Here is an 18,332-nt window from a genome sequence, read left to right as displayed (position 1 = left end):
ACTCATCGTCCTTCTTTTGCATGACGAATCCTGTTTTCTCTCTCTCCTCTCCTCATTGGTCCATCCTCCTCTTTCTCCTCTTCCTCCTCCTCCTCCTCCTCCTCAGAGACTTTTCAAGACAAGTGTTTGCACCACGAGAAGAGTTCGTTAAAACAAGAGTATATAAACATTCAGGCATGGATGCCAGAATGCTGCGTGAATGAGCGTTTGAGGATGAACTGGCACAAATATGCATGGATACCGTTGTAGGTATTTTATCTGGTTCTTCCCGTTGTTACGAGACGAGACGACTGTCGCCTTGCTGGATCTCTTACTTTACTCCTCATCAAAGATTCATCGATTGAAATACGTTTGTCTTTGTTGTCGTTTCGCTTTTTTTAGTGACTGCCGTTGAAGTCTGACCGTTACGCTCGTAATTATAAAACTTCAGGTTTCAAAGGTACTACGTTCTATAAATAATCACTCCCTGACTTTAGGCGTCACAATATGATGCAGATTTGTTGAAAATATCCCTTTAAACTAAAATTAACACTCTTTTTGTGTCACAGCATCCATTAAATTTGTCCTCTGGTCTTCCGTACTCACAGATAAAATATATTGTAGGTTAAAATGACTCTTTTGTGTCAGGATGACTCGTTTCCCCTCTGTTCAAAGTTTAAACAGTATTTTTCTGGTTTAATTTAACTTTTATCTGAAGTCGCATCTTAAACCCGGTTTGTTTCTTTTGTTAACATTTAAAGTAGAAGAACGTCACCTGACTTCAGGCGTCCGTGGATTTTAATGATTTCTCACGCCTGTCTTTTGTCCCGTTTGTCGTCCAGCGAGCCGACGGCCTCGACGTGATGCCGGGAGGAAGCAACATTAAAGCACAGAGGTGTATATTCCATTCCACTAATAAAGACAAGAAACCAGACCGCTCGTTGTTTCTCTGTTGTCCTTCCTGTTTCCTGTTTGTTGACCGTCAACAGGTCGTTTCATCCCAGAAAATCTGGATCCATCCTACCTTCACCTTCTCAGGTGGACTGTGTGACGTACAAACTGGCAGAGCAGCGACCTCTAGTGACCCTAATGTGAACTAAAAGTCCACAGTCTGTGCTGATGAAATATTAACAAATTAAGATTATCAAAAATAATAAAAATATGAAATGAATTTAGCAAAGGACCTAATTATATAAATACTTCCTTACATTTTAAAAAACAGTGAATCAAATTTGGTATTAAGCTTTTTGCCTAATTTTTTTATTTGTATTCGTGCTTTCAAAGAAGTAACATTTTTCAGCAGGATGATTCAAGCTTTTGTTGAAATTAATTTTGTGAATTTCTGAATTCGAAATATCAAATTACAATTTATTTAAAAAGTAAGTCGAATAATCGAGTATTTGATGTTTGGCTTGAGTATAACCCAGGAATGGGTTATACTCATTTCATGTTGGAGCATTTTAATTTAGTGTTTAAACACATAGTAATTAATTCATTCATAGCAACTTAATTTATCTGGTTTATGAAAAATTGACAAATAATATAATATACAAGATATAACTATTAATTATTATTAATTCCACTCACTGATGAATCTGGATGAGATATGTATTTTTGTATCGTGTATTAAAACACACCTGCAAGTTTCCAGGCTCGCAATGACTCATGGGAGATCAGGTGTGACCAACCACCGTTCACTATCGCTGTGATCCTTCAGTACCTTCAGTTTACTTCATCTCTTTCCTGGGCTGTCGATCGTTCCTCCGGTCTGAACCCATTTTAACCGGTTTAGACCCGGTCACGACCCGGTACCGACCCGGTACCTCGGCGTCTGGCGCGGAGACGTTTTTATTTCCTTCTGTTTCTGACCGTACCTGTCAGACACTCACCTGTCTGCTCACCTGTCGTCGCCATGTCATGAGACTCCGTGGAGGGGAGCTCGAGACAAACTGCGGCGAAGGACGAATAAAAAAAAAAAAGGACCGGAAACGTGAAGCGACATGGATTTACTGGATTCAGGACAGAAGTTCAGTCCGAGACAGGTGAGTTTCTATCGGCGATTTCACCTCGCCGTGACGTCACAGTCCGCGCGACTCAGTTTCACCTGAGATTAAGAACGGAGACTGCTGGCTGTGCCGACGCACCGGGTTTAATGGTTTCTGTGACCGAGGTCAGATTCACCATTAAAATAACTTGAGGAGCTGAAAGTCAAATTAATGGTCTCATTAGTTATTAACGGTTTTAGGATGTAAACAATAAAATACAATGGAATGATTGGCATTTGAGCGTGTTTAAAAAATAAAATAAAAATGGCTGGTTTGGATCGTTTCTACTTTTGACTTTGTGAAGTCCTCTTTGTTGCCGTAATCAGCTGATGCCGATTTTCTAATTAAGCCTCCAATCGACTTAGTCCTCTCCTCTCATTGGTCGATTCTGGTTCCGATCATTTCTGCAGTTAAAGCCTTCAAGAGGAAATTAGACCCACTAACACCGTTTAATAGTATTACTGCAGGTGTACTATACCATTGGTAACTGTGTCTCTTTCAATGTTTATCAGGCGGTACTAGTTCTAGTAGTACTAGTTACTTTGACTAGTACTAATGCAGGGTTTACTGTCAAGCACACTGTTAATGATTCTGAGTACTGGTAGTATCAGGATACACAGCTGCAGTATTTCTGTTTGAAGTTCTCAGTGTAGCCTAGCTTAGCATTAGCATCCATCAGGAATCCTCCTGCAGGTGAATCTGGCCTCACGCGCTCTGTGTGCAGCTGACAGACGGCGGGACGCGACACGCTGACACGCCCCACACAAGAATGAGACGCATTCCAGCCGCCGGCCACGCCTTCTTCATGCGTTTACTGCAGCGACGCCGATCGATCGACCCGTTGAGTGATCACTGATCACCTTATGTTTCGATGCTCTCATGCAGGCCTTCGGGTTGACCGTCCTCTGGTGCAGCTAACCCTTCTCCAGGCTACGCTAGTTAGCATTTCAGTCTCGTACGTCGTTGCGTCCTGAAAGTCTGACCGCAAACGGGGACAAAAAGATTTGTCAATTTTGTAATGACTAAATGGCTATCGGTATGATAAATGCTAAAATCTTTTGAAAGATATTTTCTTGATTCAAACTGAGAAATTAGGATGTTAAAACAACTCTCATAGAAACATTCATGTAATATAATATATCTTCTACCCGTCTCCAGGACCCGGAGTGGGAATCCGCCCTCCAGTTCATCCCGGCCACCGACTCCAAGCCGCTGGAGAAGAAGCCGGGCTGCAGAAAGAAGCTGTGGACGGGCGTCGGCCTGTTGCTCGCCGCCGCCGCCGTGTCTCTGCTCACCGGCCTGCTGGTGTGGCACTACCACCGTGAGCGTCAAACAAACTTTATTTAAACAGACTCTGATTTGGCGCTGGTCACAAACATTTAGATTCCACTCTGATGCTTTTGTTGTTGTTGTTGATGTCTTTGTTCTGAAATAAATGTGCGTCTTCAGTGCGCAGCGACGTCAGAGTGAAGAAAGTTTACATCGGCGCGATGGGGATCCGGGATGAACGCTTCCTGCAGTCCCACGAAGATCCCAACAGTCTGGAGTTTAAACACCTGGCCTCTCTGGTTAGACGGCAGGTGAGATGTCGCGTGGCCCCAAAGCATCATGGGAGGCTGCGCTCACCGGCTGCAGATGAATGAGGTTTATCTCCTATCTTTCAGCTCAAACTGATTTACTCTAAAAACTCTGTGCTGGCCAAGTCGTTCATAGACTCATCCGTCCAGACCTTCAGGTAAGCGACCACACTCTTCATCCTCTCTCCTCTTCATCCCAGGAACACCTGACCAATTTAAAAGAGGTTAACTTCCTTTCTTTAAGCGGAAGTCGTCACTGCTCAACAAACTGTTAGTCGCTATGCGTAGCAGGTAAACGAGGAACATTTGTGGTTATGTTTTAGAAGCCGGATTCTACACCTTTGCTTCCTCCAATCAGAGCCTGCATGTTTTTCAAAGTAAAAGCCTCCCGGAATCTGTATGGGTTCTATTATTTTGGTCACGTAGAGGATTTTTTAATGTTGCACAGGAAGTGTTTCCTGTTATTTAAGTCACTCAGAGTAACTATGAATGTCTTAAATTTCTATTAGGGTGTAGATTAAAAATTAAGTGTCTGTCAGTGTGAGTTAACGGCTAAGCTAGCTTCTTCCCCTGCTTCCTTTCGTTTTGCTAGCTCGGATAAATGCATTGTGACTGCTCTGACTCGACGTTCGGTCTAATCGTGGTCTTGTCTGTGTATCTGTAGCGAGGGAGACGGTGGGGACGATGGCGTCGTGGCGTATTACCAGTCCGAGTTTGATGTCCACATCTCCCGGCAGGACTCGCTGGATCAAGCCATCGAGTCTCTGGCGGCGGCAGAGGGTCAGCAGGGTCGCCAAGGACGACTGATGCTGAAACCCAGCGATGCTCTGAGCGTCAACAGCGTCATCTCAAGAGGTTTGGCCCACGGGTTAAAGCCCTCGGGCATGGCGTGACGCCGCATGTCCCCCCCCCCCCCCCCCCTTCCCCCTCCGTCTCACCCACTCACCTGTTGGATGGACAAAGGCCTGCGAGGGTCAAAAGAAAGAGCGTGTCTCTTTGAGGAAGTACCAAAGCTGGTGTTGTAATGCTAATTGTTTGTAACTCGATAGACCAATAAGAATTCCTAAATATGCAAATAATCAGTTTGATCCAGGAATCGTTTTTCCACTTGCTGTAAAATAACAAGATAAGAATTTTTTTTTTTTTTTTTAAAGCAGCATTTTCTAAACGTAATTTATTTTCCTTTGGTCAAGGAAAGAAAACTAAAACCTGTATTCTAAAGATTTATGAAAGCAGTTCCAGCTGTTCACGAGTTTTGTGTTATGTTTATTAGCTGTGTCCTAGCAACATAAATAAGTAAATAAATATCATAAAAATAAAAGTTTACATTTTCCTGTTTACAGCTATAGACCCACGAATGACAAGGACTTCTCTGTTTGGTGAGAACTGTTTACTCTCATTCAAGGAAAATAATTATTGCTTCTTTAAACTTTTAAAGTAAAACTAAAAATGTTTACTTAGTAGCTGGTAAATTTGGAATAAATTTCTAAATTACTTTATTGTAGCTCCAGTTCTGTTCTAGATTAAATCCAATCACGTTCTTGCTAAACTTCCAGAAAGGCAGTCATTCAACATCCATGTTCGTGAGGCGGGACACATCCAGTCTCCGGGTTTTCCAGACTCTTCATACCCGCCAAACGTCTACCTGCAGTGGAGGCTGCGGGCCGACCCAGGCCGCCGAGTCCGGCTGGACTTCCACACCCTGATCCTGGAGGACGACTGCCAGCAAGACTTCATCAAAATTTACGACTCTCTGGCCCCAATAGAGGACCAAGTCCTGACAGAGTGAGACACCCTGGTTCTGATACCTAGGGCAGTCCAACAGCTCTAGATCCAGATCTCATGGACATGTGTGGAGCTGCAGGGACTCTTTATATTCCTGCCCTCATGAGGACACGGATATCCGATCAGTGTCTAATCAACGGCGTGTGTTTCTGTGGCCCCTGCAGGCAGTGCGGATACCCTCACGACTCTTTGTCCTTCTTGTCGTCTGGAAACGTCATGCTGCTGACGCTGGTCACCAGCGAGGACAAGAACTTCCCTGGTTTCAGAGCCAACTATTCCCAGACGGTGCCAACCCAGCAGCGAATGCCTGAAGGTCACGCTCACTGTCTCTCATCAAACTCCTGTTTGGTGCTGACAACATCAGTTACTGTTGCATTTTTATAAAAGCTCAATAATAAAAGTCAGGTTTTATATGTCAGGACTAATAAATCAAATCGGACACTTCTGGACTGTTGGTTGCTTCAGCCGACAAAGATTTCATTTAGAATATTGCCGTTTTATGTATTAATTTTCTAGTCCCAGAGCAGCACCAGGAAAAATGTGGTTGACCTCTGACCCCTGGAGTTTCTTAGTTGTCCAACTTGTCCTTGTAAACTGTCGTTTAGAATGTGGCGGAATGCTGTCGGGAGACAAAGGCTCCTTTTCCTCACCTTTCTTCCCGTCCAACTATCCCCCAAAAATCACATGTGTCTGGAAAATCCAGGTACATTTTTAGCATGCGTTTGGCCACCGGTCACTTGTTGCCTGGTTATTGGTGGATTTGGGTGTTTTTGAGGTTCGGGTGCAGCCCCAGGAAAAAACAATTAGACTTTGGTGGTGGTCTGGATCATTCTAGCTCACAATCCTCTGTTCCTGACTGTTCAACAATCTCAGCGAATAATGTCATATTTATAGATAAGTCAGTAATTAAATTTGCAATTTTGCTTTTTGCATTATTTTTGTTTTTTAGGTCTCCGTCCAAAAGTTCGTGAAAGTTCAGTTCAATAAGTTCTTCTTGGGGAACAATAGCAATGAGTGTCCCAACGACTACGTCGATGTCAACGGTCGAAGGTCAGCCATTTTTCTTTTTGCCTTTGTTTCTCCTAATGCTGCCGCCTAATATTACCTCCAGCTGAATTCAGACTGAATTTTATTTGACTCTGACACGATGATTGCCGACTTGGACTCAACCAAAGACACTTGGGTACACCAAATTTTGTCGATGATCCAGAAGAGATTCTGGATCAATTTGAAATTGTGGTTAACATAGCTGTTGATTATTGACCGATGTTTGTGGAATTTGACCAAATCCTGTAGGGTGGGGATCTCTATCAAGGAAGAAGCTGTGAGCATTTATTGTTGGTGTGAACACACACTCTGAGATATACTCCAGGATCAATTCCCTCTCTTATTCGTAGACTGTGTGGCAGTAAACCGGAGAGCACCGTGGTCACCAGCCAAAGCAACACGATGACCATCAGATTTAACTCGGACTCGTCTTACGTCGACCAGGGTTTCACTGCAGAGTACGAGGCCTTTGTCCCGACAAATCGTAAGAACCTTCAAAGATTGTTTTTTAACCTGTTGATCCTCACTTTCGTTTTCTGGTCCATTCATGATACTTTGTCTTTGACTGTGATTGGTCAGCTTGTCCCGGAAGGTTCCAGTGCACCAACAACCTCTGCATCAACAACACTCTGCAGTGCGACGGCTGGGACGACTGCGGAGACGGCAGCGACGAGGACAAGTGCAGTCAGTCCAATCACAAATCCAAAAATGAGACGAAGGATACGTGACCTCCAGTTTGAGAGACGCGCTCGTGTGGTTTTCTGCGTCTCTTCTCAGCTTGCAAGGAGTCTCAGATGAAGTGTAAAAATGGCCGATGCAAAGCGAAGTTCTGGAAATGCAACAATTTTGACGACTGTGGCGACAACACGGATGAAGAAGACTGTGGTGGGTTAAACTGATGAAGGCATTCAAAACCTCAGAAGTACGTAACTGGTGGCTATTTTGACAGTAATATCTCACCCGCTATCGATGCTCGCTCTGCTCTGCAGTCGCATGCAAAGCAGGAGAGTTTTCCTGCAGAAACCAGCGTTGCATCCCAGAGAAGCTAAAGTGTGACGGAAAAAACGACTGCTCGGATGGATCGGATGAATCCAAATGTGAAAAATGTAAGATGTGGTCTCAGGCTGGCGGTAACGGTCTCACGCCGCCTGTGGATCTGTTATCTGAGGCTGCGTGAAGTTGACCGACTCGTCTCAACACATTAATGTAACGCCGTGTCGCTCAGCTCTGGTGTTGCAGCAGTGCTCCGAGTTCACCTTCCGCTGCAGAGACGGACGCTGCATCAGCAAGCAGAACCCGGAATGTGACGACGAGCAGGACTGCGGCGACGGCTCCGACGAGGAAGACTGTCGTACGTTACGCCATCAGCGGTTGCGTGTAGGTTTGATCGATGGTGTGTTTTTTTTTTTTACGCTTCTTGTACTTGTGTTCTCTCAGAGTGTGGGACGAGGCCGTACCGCAGCTCTCGCATCGTTGGGGGTCAGGCGTCGCGGGAGGGGGAGTGGCCCTGGCAGGTCAGCCTCCAAGCCGGGAGCGCTGGTCACGTGTGTGGAGCGTCCGTCCTGAGCAAACGCTGGCTGGTGACTGCCGCCCACTGTGTTCAGGACAACGGACCGAACAAGTACGGATTTTAGTGGAAGTTGTCAACTAGCTAGCTAGTTTACTGCTTAGGGCCAGTGAATGCTAGGATTGTGATTCGGATCTGTATTAAAGGTTTGAATAGCATCGGACTGCAGAGGGCTGATTTATCACAAACTTTGGTTCATACTTATGATTTTTCTCATTTACAGTATGGCTTTATCTCTAACAATTTTTAAGTTACAACCTTTTAAAAAAAGTGATATCAAAACTGAATATTTTATTGTACAAATGTTTTACTGTGTTACGGTTTACATGTGGCCCTTGGAGAAAATGAGTTTGACACCCCTGTTGTGGATGAAGCACATGCTGATGTTAGCAATAATTACAGCTGCAGTCACGGAAAGGTGGAGAAACTGTAAATAATGCATGAACGTAATAATACCCTAACCCTAAAGTTAATTCTGTGATGCTATTTGTCTTTGTTTATTTCTGACTTTCTCCTGTTCGGTCTCGATTGGGTGTTGATGCAGGTACTCCCAGGCGGATCAATGGGAGGCCTTACTGGGTCTTCACGCGCAAACTCAGACAAATGAGTGGACGGTGAAGAGGAAGGTGAGACGCATCATCGCTCACCGCGATTACGACCGCGCCACCTTCAACAATGACATTGCTCTGATGGAGCTGGAAGCCAACGTCACCCTCAACCAGAACATCTGGCCCATCTGCCTGCCCTCACCCACGCACGACTTCCCAGCAGGCCAAGAGGCATGGATCACGGGGTGGGGCGCCACTAAAGAAGGAGGTGAGTTGAACGTAGGGCGACGGCAGTCCAGGTTCACGCAGTTATTTTTCTTGCTCATGGTCTCGTCAGGCTGGAACGCGGTCATCCTGCAGAAGGCAGAGGTTCGCATCATCAACAGCACAGTGTGCAAGAGCCTGATGGACGATGAGGTCACCGACCTCATGCTGTGTGCCGGAGTCCTCAGAGGAGGCGTGGACGCCTGTCAGGTGACCTCAATCCCGCCCATCGGAACACCGCGTGTTGACTAACCAGCCAATCCTTCAACAAATATTCGAGTTGTTTTCTAGTCGGACTGCTCTTCTGGGGAATCGAATTAGAGCTTTGATCTGTAGAAACATCTTTAATCAGAAGATTGTGAGGTGACAACACCTGAATTTACTCTCTTAGGGTGACTCTGGTGGGCCATTATCGGTCACGTCCTCTGGAGGGCGGGTCTTCCTGGCTGGCGTGGTGAGCTGGGGCGATGGCTGCGCTCGTAGGAACAAACCCGGCATCTACACCCGAGCCACCGAATACCGGAAGTGGATTAAGGAGCATAGTGGCGTGTAGAAGATGGGCTGGAGGTTTATCAAGACTTTATATGTTTTTAGACCAAAATCTACGACTACTGTACTTTCGGCTTGTCCCGTGAGGGGTCGCCACAGCAAATCAACGTTCTCCACTTCACCCTGTCCTTTGCATCCTCCTCCCCAACGCCAGCTCTGTCTTCGACTCCAATTTCCAGCAGCGTCCCGTGGGTTAACGACGCTGCTGGCGGTCGTTGTTAACCCGGACCTCGACCGATCTGGTGATTAGCAGTGATTTGGTGATTCTAGCAAATGTTTACGCCGGATACCATTCCTGACGCAACTCTCTGCATTTGTCTGGGTTTTGACACCGGCACAAGGGAGAAACAGCAGTTTTAGAGCTAACTGTGGCTAGTGTTAGCTACAATGAACACAAATAAAATTGCACAGTGTAGGAAATTGTAAAAAAAAAAAAAAAAAAAAAAAAATTTGGAAAGCTGAGCCAGAAAGCAAAAGGCTTTTGATTGGACCGTCATTCACTTGTTAGTAACAGGAATTATAACTAGATGGGGCTCGGGTCTAATTAAAAACTTTTCAAGGTGAGATGTTTCTAAAAATGTTCAGCGGATGTTAAAGATTCTTGTTTTTCTTCAGGTTTGAGCAGTGCTACGCTAATGCGGCTATCTCTGTTACATTTCCTATTTTTGAACTCTTGTTTGCACTCTTTTTTACGCATTTACTGCTGAATGTGTTCCTTTATTCAGCGTTTCTTCATGTCCCCGTTGGGCGTTTAAAGTTTTAGGTCCTCGTCTGGTTAGTTAGTTAGGAATTAATAGTTATAGAGTTATAACTGTTTGGTTAAGTTTTAACGTTTTTCTCTTGTGATGGTGGTGTTGTTTGAATGTTGGGGCTAACTGCCAGATGCCTTATAATGGTAGCTTTCAAAAATAATCTCACATGTGGCGTTTAAGTCTTAGAATCAACTGCTCGTCTCGGACCACTAGGGGTCGCTGCTCCATCAGTTCTTATCCTCACAATGGTGGTTGATTTTGGAACGCTGTATCTCAGTAGTCAATCTATACTCAATATATCATCTATGCCTGTCTGGGCATAGATGATGTTCATCTATTTATTACTGCCTATATATTTTTAATTGGAGTTGTGGTAACTTTACAGAATGCTTTAAAGCGGATAAAATCCGGAGAAGCACTTTAATTGGGGTTTGGAGCCGCCACTTGTCTTTCCCTTCTTCCGTCCTGTTAACCCGCACCTTCTTCTTTTCTGCATCCTTTCATTTCTTCCCTCACTGCCATTATCAGGCGCATGACAGAACAATTGCTCCTTGTGTCATTATCAGATTAATTAAAATATTTCAACAGCGAGTCTACAGTGAATCGTTTTCTATCCATGACGTCGAATCGCCATAGAAACTAATGAAAGCAGTTCACGGGGAGCCGCTGAAGTCGCTCCTAATTCATTCAGTCGCTGCCGTTAGTGTTCATCGGGGAAATTACTTTTGTAGACGAGCTTTAGAGCTGAGCAGGACTGAAAACCTACAGGATAGCGGCTATATGGCGGTGGATGAGGTGAAAGGGACATAGAACATGACGGAGAGAAGTCAAAGACTTGAGGCTGCCTCGGTTCACGGAAAGACGAAGGACGAACCAGACTGTTTCCAGTCAAAGAGGACGGAGGATGCTGTAAAATCAGATATGTTGGGGAAACCTCCAGTAATCATCTAAACCCAATGACTGTAAACACCATAAAGACACGAGAGATGGACTAGAAAAACAGACGTTACAGAAAGCAACTACAAAAATGGAGACCGGAGAGGCCGGAATACGGAAAGACGACCGCGGCAAACGGGCCATCAGGATTTTGATCCTGCAGCCCCTAAAAACTCCCCACAGTGTGATTATCCTCCCAACTAATTGTATTTCTGTTAGCGACTGCTAATAACGGTAGCATGTTAGCTTTTTTTGACTGTCCCAGTAGGACGATGTGCTGCTGTTCATCTTGACAGCTGGAGAGAAAAAGAGACATGGACACACAGATACACGGTGGTGGAGCCTGTGGCGCTCGGTCTGAAGGGGACCCATAACCTTGAATGAGGGGAATAGAAAGTGGATGTGTGTGCAAAATATGTGTGTGTGTGTGTGTGTGTGTGTGTGTGTGTGGTAATGAGCGAGTGGGTGGCTGCAGAAAAGGAAGTGGCGGAGAAGAAGGTAGAAGACAAAACGACAAAGCAACAGATGAGCGGAAAGGAAGAAGCGACGAGGACTGGAGAGGAGGAAGACGACGAAAACACGGGAGCAGGCAAAAAGGTGAGGAGGAGGGGGAGAGGTGAACTTTATGGTTGACTTCGAATGGAGGCGTAGAAAAAGTTGTTTTTGTCTTTGTTGTGTTAATATCATCGATGTGATAATAACCACAGACGGAAGGAAGTCTGATGCGTCACCACAGTAGTGCCACTTGACATGACGACTGATGTTCACACGAGGTATGAGTAAAACACTTCCTGGTTTCTCATCCATCAGAATAAAAGTAATAAATGAGGTACAAATAGAGTTTTATCTCAACTTAAAAAAAACAAAGTTGATCATTTTTGTCTCCAGAGAGAGAAAGATGGTGAAATACAGGGGAATGGAATCACCCCATTAACCATATCTGAGTGGGCGGTACATCACTCAAAAGTGGGCGGGACTAATGAGCGGTTTATCCTTTTTGTTGGACAAGACATTTCAATGCTCTTTTATTCATTAGAAAACTTCAAATATTAATTATTTCTGTCGCTGGAACTGATAAAACGATTTGTTTATAATGAAAACTGTATTCCGCTGCCCGGTAAGACGGATCTGTCATTACGAGTATGTAGATGCGTTTAACTTCTATCTAAAAAAAACAAATACATTTTCTGTACTTGATCTGTGATTCAGCCTCATGAAAAATAAATCAAAGGCAAAATGTACTAATCTTGGTCCTATTTAAACAACAATCAATAGTTTTATGCTCCGACTTTGCTACGTTTAATTAAAAAAAATACAAACGCCTTATTTAAGCCCCGCCTACAGGTAACTGTAGTCGTTTATTCCTACTTCTGAAGCGGTAATTGGAAATAAAATGACTCAAACAACTTATGTTCTACCTCTGTGGATCCAGTTCAGGATCTTCATCTAGAACTGATGGATTTAACTTCTATGTGGGGGGGGGGGGGGGGGGGGTGTAACTCTGCTGGGCCACAATAGGGGTGAAGACATTACACTGCCCCCTACGGGCAGGTGAGGTAATGCAATTTAATGGTTTCAACTTTCATGCGAAATCAAGACCAGGAACAGATCCAGATTCTCAATCATGAAAAAAACAGGTTTTACTGATGACTCAAGTAAAGATGATGAGCTTGATTCCAGATGTAGGAGGAGCTTTACAAGTTCAACCAATCAGGTGGTATTGTTTAATTCGACAGAGCCTACTAAAGTAACTCCACCACGTCGATTGTAATGGTGACGATGGCATTCGTGAAGTTTGAAGGATTTGTAGTTGAATGAAAAGTGTCTGGTTAAACGTGGGGTTTAACCTCAGGAGACCCTGAATGAGGATGGAGCGGTACGAAGGCCAGGTCTCCGTCTGTTCTCGAGCGGCGGCGGCGGCGTCTTTTCTGCGAATGCGAGCGTTTCCATCCTGCTTTCAGTTTGTTACATGATTTGACGTTAATGACTCATGAGCAGCTGTCGTTGGCGTGTTAATAATCAACGCCTGCAGCATCTCTCGACTTTCACGCCGCTATCGTTCCATCTATCCTTTCGGTTGCTCTCTGACTCATCCTCTCCCCTCAGGTCTCTCTACCTGAACACCTCCAATCCAGTTCACGAGGGCCAGAAAAACAGGACATGTCTGTTCTTGCTTCTCTCTTACTTTATCACTTTCTCTCTCTCTCTGTCTACGTTTCTTTTATTCACTCGTCAGCGATCTCATGAGTGGAGGCCATGTGAGGAGAAACGGCGATCTGCCTTCTTTTTTAAAAGCTTGTTTGCACAGTTAACGGACCCACTAGAGCCAAAGCTGCAGCTTTGTGGTTGTTAGAGGAGGATTCGCACGTCACTGGCCTGAATTAGACAAATATAACACAATGGCTGTCAAATAGCTGGTAAGCCTGATCCATTTATTTACTCTTGGTACTGCTGGCATCTTGTAAAACCGTCTCCTTTTGATCTGAAAGCATTCTTTGAAGTGTTTTTTTCCTTAAAAAAAAAAAAAAAGAAAATGTAATTCGGAGCAGCGAAGAGAAGGTATTGATTATTTCTCATAGACATTTAAGATGCTGATTGAATCCTGTCAATGCTAATGCTGTTCGTGTAAACAGCAGCGTGCACTATTAGCCTTAGCAGCGCTAGTTCAGTTTCCTGTTGAGCTTTTTTTTTTTAGGCCAAATTATTTGAGTGGGAATGGACCAATCAGATCAGAGAAGTAACCTGATTGGAGGTTTAGTCAGCATCAGCTGTGTGTAACTTGTATCTGGGTCTGAAAATCCAGACTCATTGAGGCAGACGGAGAGAAAGCAGCACCAGAACCAGACAGCCTGATGCAGAACCTGTAGGTGGCGCTGTTAAAATGACCACGCGGTCAGCATCCTAAGAAGCTGCTGCAATCTAGAATCTGATTGGATAAAGTTAAACATGTGACCTTTACAGCGAGGGTGGAGAACTGCTGTCTGCTTTTCGCAATGAGCGGCGAGTTAAAATGGGAGCTGATGAGGTTGTTGGTTGGACATCCTGTTGCTCCTCCCTCAGCAGGAAGTGTACGCATGTTAGCTTCCAGATTAGCATCATTAGCACCAGCACAGATTTTATGACATTTACATGTTAACTTGGTGGATGTGGAGGTTCTGCTTGCTCTCCCCTCCGCTCTGATGGTGATGTCACCGCTGTAACTATCAACATTATAAAATCTGAAATCCTAATTCTTTCTGAGTAAACGTTTTGCTCCCCGACTAACACAAACTGAGGCTTGCAGTGTGGACGGACAATGCTCTTCTGCGTCTCCATCAGGTTAAGATGATTATTTTACTGTCCGGCGGCTGCGATGATAAACCGATGCTAACGCTACGTCGCTGTTTCAGCCTGCTGTTCTGATGAACAGATCAACACAGACAGAGAACCACCATGAGTGTGTCAGCAGTCCGGTCACCTGACGCTCCGACCACGCCCCCACCCATGACCACACCTCCACGCAAAGCCCCCGTCCGCCTGCAGGAGAGGTTGGCGTTAACCACGAACACACTGACTATTGCTGAAGACGATGCCTTCCAGAATCACTTTACAAATTATGAACTTTTTTTTTTTTTGTAGGCGGGGCTCCAACCTGTCTTTACTATTGGACGTGAGCACTCTGGGGGTTGAGCCGGTGTGTTCCGTCTCCACCCCAAAGGAGGTGTGGCTTCAGCTTCTTCACACCTCATCCCGACCGCTCGGACCGCTAGCACTGCGAGAGGCGGCTGAGGACGCGTCGGCGTTGAACGCAGAGTACCAGGTGAGGCGCCCTCTGGATTGGTTCTTCATCATCATCATCATCATACACAGGTTCAGTTCTTCTTTGAGGTGTGTTTGTTTTAACGTTCGGCTCCTCCCCGTCTCCTCCACAGAAGATACCTACAAACTTTGTGAGCCCAGGCGAGCTCGATGTTCCCGGTCACATGATCAAAGACAGATATAAAACCATCCTGCCCAGTCAGTAACTCCACCAGCCGTCTGTCCTGGGCCACAGTGGACAGTCTTATTTACATAGTGGTTTATTGTTTACTGTCTAGACCCTGAGAGCCGGGTCATCCTGAGGAGCCCAGAGGAAGAGGCGGAGCCAGACCGCTACATCAATGCCAACTACATCAGGGTCAGAGTCTCATTATTTCACACCGATGTCCGTTCTCCTGCAGCTTTTTAAATCCTTGAAAGCTGAGAAGGTGTGTCAGGATGTTGTCTCGTATTGAATGTGTGTTTCTAGATTGTCCAGTCATAATATGAGTCAAGATTATTCAAGCAGGACGGCTGCAAGTAAACGGGATTCCATAGTTTAGGTGACCGAGTACAGATCCCTGTGGTTTCCAAGTGGCTAGAAAGTCACACCAAAATCTAGAATAAAACTGTGACCCTGAACCAAGAGCACGACTTGAATCTTTTTTAATCCTAATTAAAAGGAGTCTTTAAATTCAGACCGAATTCATTCAAAAGAAAAAAATACTTTATTAGATGGGCTAGCTTTTATCGGACGGTTGGTTTACAAAGTAGAAAAGGCTGACGTTGTGACGGCGCTCCCACTCAGCGCAGGCGTCTGCTGCTGTGTGTGTGTGTGTGTGTGTGTGTGTGTGTGAGAGAGAGAGAGCGAGTCTGACAACCAGGAAAACCACAAGGGAGGGAGGAAGTGACATACTGACTCCGCCTCCACCCCCTCCCCTGCTCTGACACTTGTTTACTGTCAAAAGCTAAAAAAAAAAAAAAAAAACGTGTTTATTTGTTTGTCACATGAAAAACCAAGCGGCTCTTTAGATCCAGATCTCAAACTGTAAACCAGAATGTTCTGGAACAGAGTCCAGATCGCCGAACACACATCTGCAAACCCAGGTTTGAGCCGTCTGTTTCCTCTGAACCTCTCTGAGGTGGATGAAAGTCTGTGTGTCTGACTGTCTGTCTGACTGACTGTCTGACTGACTGACTGACTGATCGATCTCCTGTGGGTCAAAGCTCTGACCTTCTCTCTCTGGGCTTCAGGGCTACAAAGGAGCTCCCCGTGCCTACATCGCCACCCAGGGGCCGATGCTGCACACTGTTGGGGATTTCTGGGACATGGTGTGGCAGGAGAGGAGTAGCGTCATCGTCATGGTAACCAGACTGAAGGAGAACAACGAGGTGAGGAGATGCAAGCCCTCCTCTGATGACCCCGACGTGTCCTGGTACGATTGTTTGGCGTTTGTTCCAGAAGTGTGAGCTGTACTGGCCACAGCCGAGGGAGAGGAGCCAAGAGGAGGAGGAAGAGGAGGAGGGAGAAACCGGTCGGTTTGGCAGGTTCCTCTTGAGAGTGACGGACAGCAGAGAGAAGGATGGGTTCACCGTCACCGACATGGAGATGCAGGTACTGTGGAATTCTACCCCTGCGTGTAATGGAGAGCCTGCGTTCAGCCGTCCGCAGACTTTTGTCCATCTTTGTGCGTCGGCAGCTTTGTGCCGAGTGTCGCCCCATCAGACACTACTGGTTCACCTCCTGGCCAGACCACCACGTCCCACAATGCACCGCTCCCTTGCTGCGACTAGTGGAGGAGGTGGAGACATATAGCAGCTCTCAGCCAATCGCAGCCCCCGCCCTGGGTCCTGGTCCAATCATCGTTCACTGCAGGTAGGGTTCCTCGTGCGGTTTCAGCACCCACAAACACGATCAAACCTGAATCCGGATAAAATCGCAGCAAAGCTAAACAGTGACTTGAACTGAACCGAACAGCGCCGGGATCGGGAGGACCGGCTGCTTCATCGTGAGCAGCATCACCTGTCAGCAGCTCAGAGACTGCGGTCGGGTCGACATTCTGGAGACGGTGTGTCAGCTCCGCCTGGACAGGTGGGTCCGACTCTTCTTCTGCTCCCTACCTCCTCCTCTTCTCTACCTCTGTGGAGGAGTGTTGCGTTTATTCCCAGTATGTCTCACCTGTGCAGGGGCGGGATGATCCAGACCACAGAGCAGTACCAGTTCCTGTACTCCACCCTGGCCCAGTACAGCTTCCAGCTGCAACACCAGCAGGTACAACAAGCAGAAGACTCGTTACGAACACCTGTAGATCAGTTAGAAACACATGAAGAAGAAAAACGCCTGATGGAAAATATGATGATGATGAAGTCACCTACCAACACTGGTTTCTGTGACTATGACCCAAACCTAACCCAACAAGGAACCGGGTCGTTCAGCTCTGACAACTTGTTTTGTTTGTATTGTAAAACACAATTCTTCCTCTTCTTCAGAAGCAGAACCAGCAGGACCAGCAGAACCCAGAGGACCAGGTCAGTGAACAGCTACAGAACCTCCAGCTGGAGGGCACAGAGAATTTGAAGAACTGACACCATCTAGCATCCAGAACCAGGAGAACCCACCATGTCCATGAGGCCAGCAGAATCCTCAAGCAATGTTTTAAACAGAACCAAAAGGACGGAACTGAAATGGACACCAGTAAATGAACCTGGAGAACCGACACAGAACTCTGAGGGAGAGCAATGGCAGAAGTGTCAGCCAGTAAACAGTAACTGGTCGGCTGAGAGGAACCCTTGGCCTTCAGAGACTATATGAATTTAAGTAAGACTTTTGACCCCATTAAATAAAATACAAAATCCTGTTTGGATGGATTTACACCATCAACGTGTGATCTGGATCATCAAAAGGTTCCAGATTGTTCTTGGTATCTTTATACACCAACCATGGAAAGTAAAATTGAATCAGAGTTGATGTCTATTTTTAACTAATTTTTGAATCCATAAATGGGGTTTGCAATGTTAAAATTTAATATTGTGGATCAGATCCAGAAGACATTTTGGACCCCTTTATGAATGTGATTTTTGGTGAGTGAATTAATGTTTTACATTACAAGATATGATTTTTTTTTTCAAAAGCCTTAATTATAAGTAAATGAGAATCTGGATTTGTATTTGTATTTTATTTTATTTTTTAAATCCGTACACAGGTATCTGGATCACTCTCAAAATTGAATGGGATTTTTTTTCATCAAGATCAAATTAGTAGTTGTTCGGCAATCTTGCTACAAACAGTCAAACGCTGTCAAAACGCCTGGCGAAATCATTTGGATCGGGTACCGTAAGTGTAAGAAGCATATTCGTCCATCAGAGGGCAGTATCCCAATTATATATAGCCTATTCGTTGTCCGTTGTGTCGTCTTTACTTTCTTCCGTTTCCTCAGTCGACCACACCCAGTATGGCGGAACCGACATAATATATTAAACCACACAAATAATGAAAAGAGATCTTG

At 45.3% G+C, this 18,332-nt stretch overlaps 2 protein-coding genes across 5 annotated transcripts; both read left to right on the top strand.

Annotated features, from left to right (window-relative positions):
* The first annotated feature begins 1,979 nt into the window (after positions 1-1,979).
* Positions 1,980-10,698, top strand: LOC137901247 (suppressor of tumorigenicity 14 protein homolog). The gene is made up of 19 exons (XM_068745263.1): positions 1,980-2,021; positions 3,183-3,345; positions 3,474-3,604; positions 3,689-3,759; positions 4,266-4,456; positions 4,945-4,980; positions 5,158-5,386; positions 5,551-5,699; positions 5,992-6,089; positions 6,336-6,436; positions 6,784-6,917; positions 7,013-7,117; positions 7,211-7,318; positions 7,423-7,539; positions 7,659-7,784; positions 7,871-8,054; positions 8,545-8,816; positions 8,886-9,022; positions 9,204-10,698. The coding sequence occupies exons 1-19, from the start codon at positions 1,980-1,982 to the stop codon at positions 9,363-9,365; spliced, it is 2,556 nt and encodes an 851-aa protein (XP_068601364.1). The 3' UTR covers positions 9,366-10,698.
* Positions 10,699-11,576: 878 nt separating this feature from the next.
* LOC137902833 (tyrosine-protein phosphatase non-receptor type 7-like) lies at positions 11,577-18,248 on the top strand. 4 transcript variants are annotated; one of them, XM_068746933.1, is made up of 11 exons: positions 11,577-11,646; positions 14,439-14,576; positions 14,668-14,848; positions 14,961-15,045; positions 15,126-15,205; positions 16,081-16,218; positions 16,289-16,441; positions 16,527-16,702; positions 16,805-16,918; positions 17,014-17,098; positions 17,317-18,248. In XM_068746933.1, exons 2-11 carry the CDS (start codon positions 14,482-14,484, stop codon positions 17,410-17,412), a joined length of 1,203 nt encoding a protein of 400 aa, XP_068603034.1. In that variant the 5' UTR covers positions 11,577-11,646; positions 14,439-14,481; the 3' UTR covers positions 17,413-18,248. The 4 variants fall into 4 exon arrangements, with proteins under 4 accessions (XP_068603034.1, XP_068603050.1, XP_068603043.1 ...); XM_068746949.1 differs by lacking the exon at positions 11,577-11,646 and adding an exon at positions 13,309-13,466 and having other exon boundaries at positions 14,964-15,045; XM_068746942.1 differs by lacking the exon at positions 11,577-11,646 and adding an exon at positions 13,309-13,466 and having other exon boundaries at positions 17,320-18,248.
* The last annotated feature ends 84 nt before the right edge of the window (positions 18,249-18,332 follow it).

This window comes from Brachionichthys hirsutus, chromosome 2 (genome assembly GCF_040956055.1).
Source record: "Brachionichthys hirsutus isolate HB-005 chromosome 2, CSIRO-AGI_Bhir_v1, whole genome shotgun sequence".
NCBI classification, from domain to species: Eukaryota; Metazoa; Chordata; class Actinopteri; order Lophiiformes; family Brachionichthyidae; genus Brachionichthys; species Brachionichthys hirsutus.
This window is presented reverse-complemented; position numbering and strand designations above follow the sequence as displayed.